At 54.5% G+C, this 14254-nt stretch overlaps 1 protein-coding gene and 1 pseudogene across 1 annotated transcript; both read right to left on the reverse strand.

The window, feature by feature from the left end:
• Positions 1 to 4768, reverse strand: part of LOC149748400 (uncharacterized) — a 196002-nt pseudogene extending 191234 nt beyond the window's left edge.
• A 4514-nt stretch (positions 4769 to 9282) lies between these two features.
• EVX1 (even-skipped homeobox 1) lies at positions 9283 to 14177 on the reverse strand. Its single transcript, XM_022589863.2, has 3 exons — positions 13736 to 14177; positions 11956 to 12203; positions 9283 to 11320 (listed from the first exon to the last, which is right to left on the reverse strand). Exons 1-3 carry the CDS (start codon positions 14160 to 14162, stop codon positions 10778 to 10780), a joined length of 1218 nt encoding a protein of 405 aa, XP_022445571.1. The 5' UTR covers positions 14163 to 14177; the 3' UTR covers positions 9283 to 10777.
• Positions 14178 to 14254: the final 77 nt, after the last annotated feature.

A 14254-nucleotide genomic window follows, 5' to 3' on the forward strand; every position in this document is an offset into this window, starting at 1 on the left:
TTTATTCCATGAGTTCAAATCCAAGTGTGGGTCTCCGACGCAAGTGGTGTTCCCTGTTTCCATCCATCCACTTTATTACTTGAGTGGTTTGCTAAAACTTGTAGTTATACTCCACTCTCCCTTTTCTTTTCTTTTTTATCTCCTTTGATCTGATCCAGACATCCCAGCAAATGCAAGCCTCTGGCTATGGCAGCCGAGAGAAGGCATCCTTACCAAGATGTCTCTGGTATTTCAAGAATTACTATGTATGTATTGAATTAAATCAATTGCTGAAAAAAATAAAATAACCCTTTTTTTCCCAGCAGAAAGTAGAATTATTGGCTCTTCTGCAACAATATCATGATAGTTCAGAAAAAGACCCTGTTTCAGGCAGTGCTAAGATCACTTTTCTGGAATTCTAGAAATTCTCTTTGGAGATGCAAGACTGTTTTTTATACGTATTTCTTCCAGAGTCACTGCCACCCCCAAACCCTATCTCTGATCTTGAACAATCGTGCTTCCCAAAGTCACCTGGCCGGTTCTGGTCATCTAGATAACAGAAACTGGTGGGGCTCTCCAAAGGTTCTGCCCCCCTAGGCACACTAAAGTCAACAGGAGGCTTACCTTCTGGAGCCGCTTGTAAATCCTCCTTTGCACTTCCTTCCTGGGGGTTTAGGAGGGTAACATCCAGGCAAGAGTATGCCCAATTACCCTGCTTTTCTCAGCTCCCTGCCTTTCACTAACTTCAATTCTAACCCTGGAGATGTACAGTTGCAACGCCAGCTTCCAGTGAAGTTCCTAGAGTGCCGTTAAGTAATGCAGCTTTGGCCTTTGGATCTGCACTTGGTGTTGGGACTTAGAATTGCCCAAGGCAAATACGAAAGGAATGTGCAGTCACCCCAGACTTGGCTTCAAAAATAAAGCAAGAATAGAGGTGGCATATATCCTATGTAACATCCTGTGTCTGCTCTAAAACCACGGTAGCCATACAAGGTTCATTTTCCCTAGAGAAAACTGAAAGACTTGTAAAGTAAAGTAGTTTGGCTAAATGACCTTGAGGTTATTCCTGGCTTTGAACTATCAGGGGGCCTCCAGTTATGCAGGATATCCAAACTACTAAAACCTGGGTTACTCAGTAGATAATCTGAGTATATCAAGTATATTTAAAGACAATAAAGAGACACTCCTGTTAAGCCACACACATCAGGTCTGCTTACCTCCCATTGGCCAGAACTTGGTCACATGGCCACACCTTGCTGGTAGCCTTTATTACAGGGTGGCCATTTATCCAGCTAAAAACAGGGGTTCTCTTACTATAAAAGGACAGGGGCAATTAGGTCTCAGCCATGTTTTCCTCCTGTTACTCCAGCCTTCCCCTCTAGGACTGTAGCCCTCACCTGAACGTCATCGGCAGCCTAACAAGTCTGAGAGCCTTATTTGTCCTGCTCTCTTTGCATCAACTCCTCTTGCCAGTCCCATAGCTTTTATCTTTTACCTCAGGCTGCTGAGTAATAATGCATCTTCCATCCTTTTGCTACTTTTGCTCCACTTCTGTAATTATGTAGCCCAGTATCAAAAGCTTGCCCCGTGGGGACTTCCCTGGTGGCCCAGTGGTTAAGAATCCGCCTGCCAATGCAGGGGACATGGGTTCGAGCCCTGGTCCGAGAAGATCCCACATGCCGCAGAGCAACTGAGCCCGCATGCCACAACTACTGAAGCTCACGTTCCTAGAGCCCGTGCACCACAACTACCGAGCCCGCATGCTAGAGCCCATGAGCCACAACTACTGAAGGCTGCACACCTAGAGCCCGTGCTCCACAACAAGAGAAGCCACTGCAGTGAGAAGCCCACGCACCGCCACGAAGAGTAGCCCCTGCTCACCGCAACTAGAGAAAGCCCACGTGCAGCAACGAAGACCCAACGGAGCCAAAAATTAATTAATTTTAAAAAAAAGAAGAAGCTTTTGCCCCTTTGGGTGCTGCTACTGGACCTCCTGGTTGCCCATTTTTGAGTCAGCTTTTAGTTAAGTCGATAGTACTAGCTAGGTCCTAACCAAGTATCTGACATGCTGCCTCCCCACACCCCGGACTACATTCATGCCATATCATCTTTCATGGCTCCAGCTGAAGCTATAACTTTATGATAGGGAGAAGCTGGGCAGCTGCAGTAGATTACAAACACAGTCAAAGCCACATCAGCACTAAACTGGAGAAGAGAGAAATACTGTGTAAACGTAAGTCTGGTATGGCATAGAGTAGGTGCTCAATAAATACTTATTGACATAGTCATTGGACTGCACTGCTCACTGCACGTCCACCAAAGAAATTGGCGATGGTATTTTTGGAAGGCAGAGTAGGGTTGTGGTCTTTACAAGCAGACACGAGTCCACCCTGCCTCCTTCACTAGCTGCCCTTATCTAGAGCCCATTTCTGATGTTAGTAACTCGTGGCGAAATATACTCTCAGTCTGCCCTTAGCCACCATACTACACCACAAAAGCAGCTTTAGTGCCGTGATCAGCAATGTAAACTCCGGAATCAGACTGATCTACTAGCTGTGTGAAACAGGCAAGTTACTAGCTCTCTATGCTTCCATTTCCTCATCTGTAAAATGAGAATTATAATAGTATGCACCTCAAGGGGTTGTTGTGGGAATTAAATGAAATAATGCATGGAAAGCATAGGCCAGTAAATGCATGAGACCAAGTACTCGATAAAGGTTAGCTCTTCAACCTCACTGCCCAGCGCCACAAATCTGGTCACTGGACTTTCCAAGTGAAGGCAGAGAACTGTAGGAGCCACAATTACTGCTGAGCTGAAGAAAAACCTCAATAGAGCGCTTGCCCACTGCCTTTCTTGAGCCCAGATGCCCATCAGCCAGAAGCTTGAAGAAACCCTGCCTAGCAGCTGGGTTTCCTGTTTGGTGGCTTGAGAAAGTGGTATGTTTGGGGAATTCGTAAGAGTGGAACTCTAACTATGGAAATAACATATAAACAGAAAATTAGCAATACCAGATGAATAAGTCACGGGTCTCCTAGTCAAGTTCAGGGATCCTTTACCTTTAGTTCACTGTCAAAGCACTGGGGCATCCAGAAGAGGACTTTCCCTCTGCTCCCTTGAAAGTACTCTCCATCAAGGAACTACTTCTGCAGTATTCATCCTCCCTGACTTCCTTGCCATGTTAACAAGTTCTGTACTTCTTTTACTGATCCCTTTGTCCTGCACTCTACAGTCTCTCTACTGTACCCTACACATAACGCACATTCTATTCTACTCTCTCCCTTGAGTTCTTTCTGTCTTGTCTTCCTTCACAAAAGATTATATTTGGGAATGATACACACAGGGGTATACAAATTGATATTCTGCTGTCACAGCTAAAAAAAAATACACACTGCACGGTAACTGGCACATAGTAGGCCCTCAAGTGTTTGCTGAATAAAATCCTCCTTGACTGAACCCTCCAAGGCTGGATGGAGACAGAGTACCTGAGAAGATGCCCACATCCCTAACTCTGGTGAGAGCTGGAGGAAAGAAAAAGAAATATTATATATCATCTATATCAAGCCCTATCTACTGTCTATCTTATACAATAAGAAAATGAAGCTAGGAAAATAATGTAATACAGATTACACAGCTATTTAAGGACAGAACCCAAGCGTGAAGCCTTATCTTCCGCTTTCCAATCCAACGCAATTCACTGTGAATGATGTGTGTACAAATACCCCTTACTTCCCAGAGTTATGAGCTTGTAAGGCTTGAGAGGCAGCAGCCAGCCACCACTCCTCAAAGTGGGGCCCTGGATTCAGACCGAGGTCTCCATTTCTGATCTCCAGCAGACTCTCCTGGCAGGGTTTGACATCCACACTTCAATGGGGTGGGCTCCTAGATGGATTTTCTATTCAACACTACATGGGGCTGGGTCTGTGCTAACTTTATGGGGGAAACACCCTGAAAAGGGGGCCTAGGACTTCACTCCTCCTCTACCCCAGGGCTCCTTGCAGGCACTTTGTTCCCACCTTCCTCTAGGTTCCAGGGAGCCAGGCGGCTCCGGCTCAGGTCTCTGTGCAACTCGGCTCCCAGCGCCTTGATGAGGCGTGTTTAATCTTCCACCCAGATTATTTAACCTCCGCATCCTTGTTAACAAACAGCCATTATTAACGAGATGAGAGACCACATGGCGTGGGCTTCTACAGACAATGCGCGCTCCCTTGGCCTTTCTGCGAGCAAATTCATAATCCTCAGCGACTCAGACGCCCGAGCCCTCCTGCCAGGCCCGCGAGGGAGTCAGGAAACTGTAGAAACCGGGGGATCTGGATCCTTATCCACGACCCCGCGCCTGGAGGGTCCGGGCTCTACAAAATGGAGCTGTACCTCTCCCTTCCTTCCCGGTCTCCCTCCCTCGCTCGCTCTCCCAAGGGATTGCTACAGTACGTTATAAATTTTACCTTTCCAGTGTGTAGGAGAGGCGAGAGGAGGATGTGTCCCAGCTCCGGGCCGGCCTGTCCCCGAGGACACCAATTAAAGGCACTAATTGGACAGCAATACATCAAAGTCGCTCCCGGGAGTGGGTCCTCAGAGCGCCAGGAATCCATTAGTTGGGCCTTTGTTTCAAAACACAGAAATACAGAGGAATAAAAAATAAAATAAAAAGCACCTCGACGCGACGGGGGTGGCGCGGGTGCTGTACCGCGTGGACTCCGCTCTGTGTTCGCTGGGAGCCCCACGCTCTCCTCTCCTACTCCAGGCCCGGCACGTCAAACGATCTTTCCCGCTCGTCTGTTTTGAGCCCATCTCACATTTATCCCCACAGAGCTCCGCCTGGAAAGACTCGATTGCCTCTGGGCCCGCGAACAAACAGAGCCCGTGTAGACGCGGCACACGGTTACCACTAACGCGCCCGGACCGATTCGGGGGGAAAAACAAACCCACTTCCCCGCGCACACTGCTCAGGGTCTCTGCCTAACCCGGCCGAGGAAGGGGAAGCGGACACCTCGGGGAGGCACATGTCTCCTCGAAGTCGTGACGGCCTCCTGGGCTGCACTGGGGATGCGAGGCGGACAGCTCGTGGGAACCGGCGTCCCCGAGAGGGGTTAGTTCAGCATGCGGGGAGCGGCACTTCGATGGCGGAAGGAAGGAACTGGCTCTTCTTTGCAGAGCTGGATGCCACTCGCAGGCCCGAGGGCACCCGGAGAAGCAGGCCGGGGAGGGGCCCAGGCCCCGCAGGAAGTGAGGCGACCCCAGGCGAGCTTCCGGCCCTGGAATGGCGGGGTGAGCGACCCCGTGGAAATAGGGGCGCTTCTGCTGTCGGCTTAGCCCGAGGCCAAGGGTAAGAAGAAACCGAGCGTCCAGAGTCCAGAAGTCCTGCTACCCCGCCCCGTGCGCGCGGCGAGGCCTCCCGACCCTTGCGGCTGAGGCCAGAGTATGTCGGACTCTGGTGGATCCTGGGCGTGGCCGAGGCCCCCGCGCAAAGGGCACGGCCTGGGGTCGATGTCCGCGGGCGCGGTGCCTCCAGATGCCGGGGCGCTGGGGCCTTGCCGCGGCTTCCCGCCAGACCTGAAGCGGGCCTAGGCGAGGGCGGCCCCGGGTCGCCACGGCAGCCAGAGAGCCGGCTGGCGCGCCCGGAAGCCCCGGCCTCACCTGGGTGGAGGAGAGGCTAGAGGCCGAGCCCCCAGCGCCCCTCATACTGCGGGGGCCACGCCAGCTCGCTTCCCTCGAGGAGCCAGACTGCAATGACTGATTTTGATCCCATTTGTTACTAACCCCGGCATTTGTTTTCCATTTTATAAACGCTTCCCTTTAAGTAACTGTCCCTGTTAACAGCGTATACCTTTCAGCAGTCCTCACTGCGCTATAAATAATCCGGATGAAGATGCAAGGATATGACTTTCACAAGATTGGACAAGTGATTCAATCTGTGACCCGCGATCGCGAATAATATTGGAAGGCTATTTAAACAGATGAAGGCCTAAATTGTCTTGCTTGTATCTGAATTAATTTCTCATTCATCATCATTATGAAGTGATTGGTCTATTCAAGCTCTTCAGCCTGCTGGAACGGCGTGGGATTTAAATGAGATTGTAACACAATTTAAATGCTCGCCGACTTTAACGAGGCCAATTGAGCAGCTGCAATAAATACAAATATTTTTCTAAACAGCCTTGTTTTAAATAATTACTTAATGCTTTCATGTTATTTTTAAGTGGCAATCTTTCTCTCTCTCCTGCTCAGAATATCACACACTTATTTGCTGAGAAGGCGATTTTGGAAACGACTTTGTGTTTCTTTGTGCTTTGTAGATGGTAGCATGCGTTTTGCCGTCGGTTTTTTTCCCGCCTTCAGAATCAACATCTCGGGGTCCACAACCTGGCACCAATGGTGAGCTGGGCCTCGGTTTCGCCCTAATGCAGTCTGATATGCCTGCCCCCGCAAGAGCCAGGGAAAAGCTGGGTGATGGGAGAAATTTGCCGTTTAGATCAAGTCACTTATCCAGACACATTTTAGCTGGGTCTTGCAAACGAATCCGTGCGACTACACTTACAAATGACACCCCAAAGAGTGGCATCGTTTCTGACTTGTCCTGATAACCACCATCAGCTTGAACAAATCAGAATTCCAGAGTATCTGAAAGGTGTCCCTTAGGAAGTTCAATCTGCCAGCAGTTTGGCTCCCGTGCAAGTCGACTGGAGTGGGTGGAGGCTGGCTGAGGATTTCTTTGTTAGGGAACAGGCCCAGAAAGAGAACCTGGCCACAGGGATTGGTTGGGGGTAGAGTAATTGGAAGAAAATCCCAATTCTTTGGCCCAACCTCCTTTTCCTCCCCCCATTCACTGACACTACTCCCTCACTCACTCCGGACGACGGTGCTTGGAGAGGATGCTAGGAAGGAAAAGCTCTTTCCACTACGAGAATGCCATTCGTCTGGCCACCCTCGACAACTGTCCGCCCGTGACACCCACGCTCTTCAGCCGACATATGGCGAAGGGTGTTTCCTCGATTGCGGAATAATGGAAGCAATCGAGCGGGAAAAGCCTGGAGAACAAAAGAATCTTTTAAACTTTTGCGAAAGTCCTAGGCTGGGGGTGGGGAGGCACGCGACTGCAGCGGGGACCTAAGCTCCCGTTTGCCACGACCGTCTAGGGCCATATACCCCTGGGAGGCCTGGGGTGAGAGGGTGCATTCTGAATCACCTCTCCCTCTGCCTGGGATGGGGGCAGAGGGACTCGATGTCTGGAATGTGCCGGCGCGGGTTTCCCGGTTGGGAAAGCAGGGCCGATATAGTCACTAGAGAAATCATTCGTGGGACAGACAACATTGGGGGATGCGATCAAACTGCAGGCCAGGAAAAAAAATGGGGACAAGGGTGGAGGAACCAAGTGATTTGCTATGTAACTGGGCAATTTAATGCCAGAGTTAAGGAGCTGCTGGCCGGAATCATTTCGTCTTCGGAGGCTCTGCCGAGCTCATCCTCCTTATCCTGTTGTTTAAAATGAGCATTATCCCAAACATATGCAATGCAATCAGTTTGGTCACACTTACAAGAACACGCTTTAATAAGGCAATCAATCACTCGCTAACAAGACGGCGACGGCTCGCGCTGGGAGCGCACTCGGGCTGCTGGGTGGCTGGTCTTCCCTTCCCGGACCGATGGACCGCGGCTGAGCGCTGGTCTGCGCTCCCAGGCCCCGCTGGGTCCCGAATAGGTTGAGGAGCCCAGGGAAAGTGTGAGTCGGATGTGAGGTGTCAGACTTCGCGAGGGGTGACCATGCACTCTGGGCCCCAAAGAGGCCTAGGACAGGGGAGGGGAAGCCAACGGAGCTGGGAGCTCATAGCTACATGAGTCACTAATAGCTGTATGAGACCAGAGCCTCCGTTTTTCCACCTGCAAAATGGGACCGAGATGGGGGAAAATTAAGTAGAGATGCTCAGAAAATTGAAAAACAAAAACAATAATACGAAAACAACAGTGTCAGTCCTACTGCTTGGTCTAGCCTTCTCCTTTTACAGATGAAGAGATGGAGGCTGTGGACGAGCAGGGCCTTGTTCACGATCATGTCCCATCCAGCCGCCCCCCACCCCATCACCAAAATGGAAGTATCCGGCCAGATGCTGCTGCCGGCGCAGGCAGAAAAGCCTATTTTTAGGTGTGGGGGTCTTCGAGGGAGTGTGAGTAGTGCGTGCCTAGCACCAAACCGCAAACCTTGGCAAAAGGGAAATTTCATTATGAAATAATGAGTAATTCCTCCTGGCAAGATGTATTGTTATATCTTCCACTGCAATTTGGAGGAAGAGAGGCTCAATTACCCAGAAAATACAGTCAATTAAAGGCTGCTGATTGGACACGAGGCCAGATCATCGATCTTGTACTTTCCAATATTGCTGCAGACACCTCATTTTCCCTCCCTATTAACTGAAAATACGCCTGGCATTACGGCAACCCGCAGCCCATTTACCTGTCGCAAGCAATCTTGGTCCGATGTGAAGTAACCGAGAAATTTGCCGGGGTTTGGCACCTGGAGCTTCCCAACTGCAGAGGGAGCTGCTCAGGGCTGGGGGGTGGGGTGAGTGGCAGAGAGGATACTGGAAACCTCAGCACAAGGCTTTGCTTGGGAGGGCGGGGAGTGCTATGTTTGGGAGGGTTTGCTCTAAACCCCAAGGGGGGATGGAGGCAGATTAAAGAGTCCCCGCCTGCCCATGGATACACCAGCAGAGGACCCCTGAGTCCATGCAATCCTGAGCACCCAGCCTGCTGAGGACACCCATCTCTTCAGAGACAGCCACAGTGGCTCTCCTATGGGGACAGAGGATGACAATGAGGTGGCCACTCAGCACTGTCTGTCCCTTTGCCCTGACCAGAATTCCATCCTTGGAGATGACTTCCAGTCTGAAGAAGATTCAAACCCTCCCATCCCAACTCAGGAGTCCTCCTCCCTCCTCTCCCCTCACCCTAAGGTGCAGACCCAGCTTGACCAGCAAACCCAGCTCTCTGCAGTGCTCAAGCTCCACCCCCACTACCTCATTCGTCTCCACCTTGGGTTGGGGTGGAGGTAGGATCCACAGAGACCAGAGTCCAGAGTCCCCTCTCCTCAAAGGGTTGGGGCAACTGGAGAAGGAACCATCAGGGTGAGCCCCTGATGGGATCAGCGCTCTGCTGGGCCAGTTGAGCCAAGTCTCCTAGCATGCACAGAATTAAGGAAACTTACACACCAGGGCAGCTCAGCCCAGAACCCTCCTTCTCCACCTCTGTGCAATGTCCATTTGGAGCCTCCCAATGCCCAATAGAGGCTTGGGAGACTGTGTGTCCGTCTTTTGACTCCTTGCCTACCCAAGCCTATGACGGCTGAACTAGTCATTTAAAAGGACTTAACATACTGCTCTCTGCCAAAAAATTTAAAATGCTAAAGTGAGAATCATATCCAGCTTTATTGCAACATGGTCAACAAATTGTAACAGCAAATTCTTTGGGCGTCAAAGGAAAACCAAATCAAATTCATTCCCTACAGGAAGAACCACTCCCTCCCAGTCAGGGTGAAACTTGCCTTGGAGGTAGGGGGTGGGGTGGGGTACAAGTTCTCCTCTCTCAAAAATTGGCTGCAAGAATGACTGTGGACGTGAGAGTTTGGGAGTGGTTCCCAAAAAACCCTGGTGGAGGGGAGAGACAAGGTCCCCAGAAGGGGCAGAAGGCTCCCGCTAGTAATTGGAAAGTCAAGCCCCATTGGCAGCTTGGGAGACAGAAGAATGTAAAATGCCAAATGCAAAGGGAAGGGCCAGAAAGCTCCTGGTGAAGGGAAGGCAAGGGCTGGAAATTGCTTCTAATTTGCCACCAGATACCGAGGGAGAGAGATGAGGTCCCTGCTCCCTAAGCTCTTCCCTGGGCGCCTTGTTAACAGCTCAGCTCTGGGCTCCACGGCCAGCCAGCCGCATGGTGATCATATTATACATTCAACATTCAAAAACCCTCCTCACACACATCGCTTGCTAATCAGGGTGTGTGTTGGGCTCAGGGAGAAGAGGCTTGGTAGAAGCTGCCAGGGGAGCCTGGGGTATCTGCAGCCTCCCTGCCCTCGGTACACAAAAAGTAGGGGTGGAGATGAAGTTACAAGAGAGATATCAAGAAGCTAGGAGAGAGGAAAGAGATCAGGTGGTGGTAGATGCTAGAATCAGAGAATATTGTGAAACTGAGGCTCCAGGAGGGTCAGAAAGCCCCCAGCTTCCTTGGGAGGGCCAGGATTCTCCGCCGTAGTAAGTCCTCTCCCTCTTTCTCCTAGATGGCTGGTGCGTTGCCATCCACAAGCCCCTTGCCATGCCTTGGAAAAGCTGGCAAAGATTAATCTCTACCTGCTCTGCATACACAGCATTTTGTTCCGAGAGACAGCAATTTCCCTTTCCATTGCGTGGGCTTGGCCTTGGCAGCGGGGAGGGGTTCCAGGTGAGAAAGGGGTTGGGAGTGGGGGACTGGGGAGCTTAGGGGCTGCATATCGGTTGCTGTTGCAGCTAAGTTTGTTTAGCTTTGGAGCCACGGCCTCAGCCCGGGTCAGGGGGAGTGCGGCCGGTGAAGAACGACAAAGAGGCGCCACCCCAGAGGAAGGTCTCTCAGCCACGGCCTCCCCACCCCCACTCTTGCTCCCCAAAAGCGCCAGCCACGGCCCTTTCCGGGCGTCCCGATGCTCGAGGTCAAATCCCGCTGGTCCTCAGCGGCCCTCTTCTTTCCCCTCGGTACCCCGGGGGGCGGGGAGGGGCGCTGTCTTGAGTCCCCGGGGGTTGCCCACGGGCGTCCTGGAGTCGGCTGCCGGCGGGCGGCTCCTTATCTCGTGAGGGGCACCTCCTCCCTCTGGTCCAGCGCCACAGAGGAGGCCTTGCTGAGCACGGAGGGCGCGAAGGTGAGGAAGGAGTCCGAGCGGGAGGTGGAGGCACAGGTGAAGTCCGAGGCAGCGGCGGCGGCGCGGGGCGCCAGCCCGTTGGCCGGGCCGCCGTGGCAGGCGAGGCAGGAACAGGGACCGCCGGCCGCGGTGCCCAGTCCGTGCGCCGGGCCCGGGTAGAGCGGCGGGTGGCGGAAGGCGCACAGCAGTTCGGGCCGCGGGTAGGGCTGCGAAAGCACGCGGAAGGTGTCGAGCGGGCGCAGCGGCCCGCTGAAGGGCGAGGCGCCGGCGGACGCGGCGGACGCAGCGCCCAAGCCCACGGGCGAGTAGTAGGGCAGGGGCAGGTGCGACGGGAAGGGGTAGGGCAGGCCGCCCGCGGCCGCCGCGTGGCTCATCATGTACGTGTAGAAGGCTGGGTCGGCCGGGTGCGGCCAAGTCATGGCCAGCCGCTGCCGCTTGTCCTTCATGCGCCGGTTCTGGAACCACACCTGGCGGGGAGGAGAGGAGCGGGTTCGGCGGCCGCGCGGGCCCGGTGCGCAGAGCCCAGAAGTCCCGCCCCAATGCGGGCGACGGTGCCGGCAGCACAGGAAAGAGCGGAGGCGGAGCCCTTCTGGGCGGGGGCAGGTGCAGATCCCACCCCCCCCCTGGAGCTGGAATCCCTCCCGGGGAGGCTCAGGGAGCCACTCCAGTCTCTGTCCCTCCTCCCCTCTGCCCACGCCGCCAGGACGCCGGAACCCGGTGTGGATGGCAAAGTAATGGGGGCACCGAGGACTCCACCGGTCTGAGGCGGCGGGCAGAGATTCCCCAGAAACATGTCCCTTTCCTGCTGCTCTCCCATGGGGCACTTCCTTGTCACCTGCACAGGCACTTCATCCCCGCTGTTTATTTGGCTAGGAAAGGGACAGTCAAGCGCATGGCAGCCGTGCTCGCCTAGGGACCGTCAGGTGGGCAAATTGCTGGCACCTGGCACCTGCACCAGGCCTAGCCACCCCCGGCCTAGCTGCCATGTGGGCAGGGAGACTCCAGGCCCCAATTCCTAGCTAACGATTTAGGAAGCGGGAAGCTGGTATTTATCTCCTCCTGACTGGGTGCACCCCGTCTTCCTGGTCCCTGGAGTTCTTACCTTGATTGTGGTTTCCGGCAGGTTTAGAGCAGCCGCCAGCTCACATCTCCGAGGCCTGGATACATAGTTCTCCCTGTAGAATTCCTTCTCCAGCCGTGCAATCTGCTCCCGGGTGAAGGCAGTACGGTACCGTCGCATCTGGTCACTAGCACTGCAGGCCAAGGTGCCCTGGGAGCCACCGCTGCCATTGCTTTTGGGAGCCTCGCCGCTGCCATTGGGACTGCTGGCCAGTGCCTCGGAGCCAGGCCCTGTGCAGGGAGCCCAGAGTATACGTACACACAGCACACACAACAGACACACAGACACTCCTCATGTGGGGCTGTAGGCCAAGGGTGTGTATGGAGGGGGTGATGGAAAGGGACATTCCCCTTCTCAGTAGCCTCAGACTCTGCCTCTGCGGGGGTGGCAGGGACTTTGAGAACCCAGGAATGGAGGACAGAGGCTCACCATTCAGAGGAGCACATAGCAACCATTAGGCCTGGCTGGGCTGCTGTTTGGGAGGCCTCTCTGTAAGGCCTGCTGGGAACAAAAGCCCCAGCCGCCCTGGCTACCTGCCTTGGGGCACAGGGGAGATGCAGCCGCTCTGAACTTTCTGCCCACCATTGACAGGTGTGGGCAAGGATATGCACATCTGACAGGCAAGTGAGTTGAGATGCACCTTGTGCTGGAGCGTTGCAGGAAGTTGGGCAGGGACTGAGTGTCCTCGCTTTGTGTGCCAGGCTGCGGTGCAGGTGTGGGAATGTGCACAGGAGTGCGTGAGTATCCTATTACCTCACTATGTATGAATGGGGTATGGATTATTCTGAGGGTATTGCTATGCTTAGTCTGGGCTGAGTGGACAAGATGGTAATGGGTGGATGTGGGTACTCAACAAGGTGTTGGCTGCCAAGGCCAGGGGGTGGTTTTTCATCCGTACCAGGCTCTTCTCACCCACCCGCACGGCTTTGTGGAGGAGTGTCTGCTGGTGGGCTCCTCCAACTAGCTTTCCACCCCTCTCAGGGAGACTCCCTTCCTGCTCATTCACCCCCCTCCCTGCTAGCCCCTGGTCAGGGAGGGGTTCTCCAGTTACAGCAGTGTGACGGCCCCCCCATATGAGTGTAACCCAAGGAAGGGGGGGGCTCCTGCCCCCTGCAGCTCCTTTTCCTTTGGGTGGAGAAGTGGGACTAGGAAGGAAAGGGGAAGGGGGGAGGGCCAGAGCTCTGCCTTTTCAAATGCAACCGGAGACCAAAGGCAATTAGATCATTGGGACCATTTCCGACCTGGCGCCACAGAGCCCGGGAAGTGACAAGGTAATTTGGACCTCTGACCGACGTGCAAACTGGTCGAAGGGCCGCAGCACCCGGGCGCCCGAGTTGGCCGCGATTTTACGGTCCTTTATGGACTCCCGGCTTCCGCGCCTGGATACTCCTTACACCCCGCCAGCCACAAACTGCCCGGACCCGCGTTTGATCTCGCCCACGCCGGGAGAAGGTGTCTTCCCCGCGCCGTTGAAGCAGTACCTCAAAGCTCTGGGGGGTTGGGGTGCGCTTTGAATCCCTCTCAAGCCCAGGGCTTGCGTCTCCCTCCTTCCCCCAAAGCACAGCTGTCACCCTCAGTCCCGCCAATGCCAGAGCACAGAAGGAGACCCCCCGCCAGGGCGCAGATAGCGGGGGAGAGTTGCTCAGGTGGGTCCCCCCAGCCACCCCGCCCTGGGGGAAAGGAGTGTCTTCCTCTCCTCCGGAGCTGAAGTGGAAGGTGGGCGCGTTGGGAGGCCGGGGGAGAGAAGGGGCGCGGTGGCTACCTTTGCTGTGCTGGTACTCGGCGTTCCCCGTGGAGCAGTCCGGGGTGCAGCTCACCTCGATTTCTTCATAGAAATCCGACTCGGTGTCCGAGCTGCTGGGTTGCCCCTGGCCTGAGAGGCTGTCGGCGGAGGCAGCCGGAGGTCCGGGGCCGAGCACTGCGGCCCCGGCTGCCCGCGACTCGGCGCCCGGCCGCGCAGCGCTGCCTGCTAGTCCGTCGACCGGCTCCTCTTCCAGGCCTCCCCCGCCGCGCTCCCGGGCGGCCGGAGGACCAGCCCGCGGACTCAGGCAACCACGGGGCACCATCTTCTCGGGCGGCTCGGGCAGCGGGCTGCCCACGGCTTCGGACAAATTGGAGACCCTCTTGCCAACCAGAGTGCCAAGCTGACCCCCATCCAGAAACATAACCATGTCCTTTCGGCTCTCCATCCCGGGCTCTCAGAGGGGGGGAGGGGGAAAGACCCAAGTGAGCTCCTAGCCCCCCGGCTCCCTGGGTCCCCAGCGGTCCGACAGATCTTGGC

Source organism: Delphinapterus leucas, chromosome 9 (assembly GCF_059928025.1).
Source record: "Delphinapterus leucas isolate spDelLeu-1000000601 "Yukka" chromosome 9, BTC_Dleu_Yukka2, whole genome shotgun sequence".
NCBI lineage: Eukaryota > Metazoa > Chordata > Mammalia > Artiodactyla > Monodontidae > Delphinapterus > Delphinapterus leucas.

Coding starts and splice junctions, on each gene's coding strand:
- EVX1 (XM_022589863.2), bottom strand. CDS start 14,162: ATGGAGAGCCGAAAGGACATGGTTATGTTTCTGGATGGGGGTCAGCTT. Junction 12,204..13,735: donor CGAGTACCAGCACAGCAAAG/GTAGCCACCGCG, acceptor CTCCCTGCACAG/GGCCTGGCTCCGAGGCACTG. Junction 11,321..11,955: donor TGCCGGAAACCACAATCAAG/GTAAGAACTCCA, acceptor CCTCCCCGCCAG/GTGTGGTTCCAGAACCGGCG.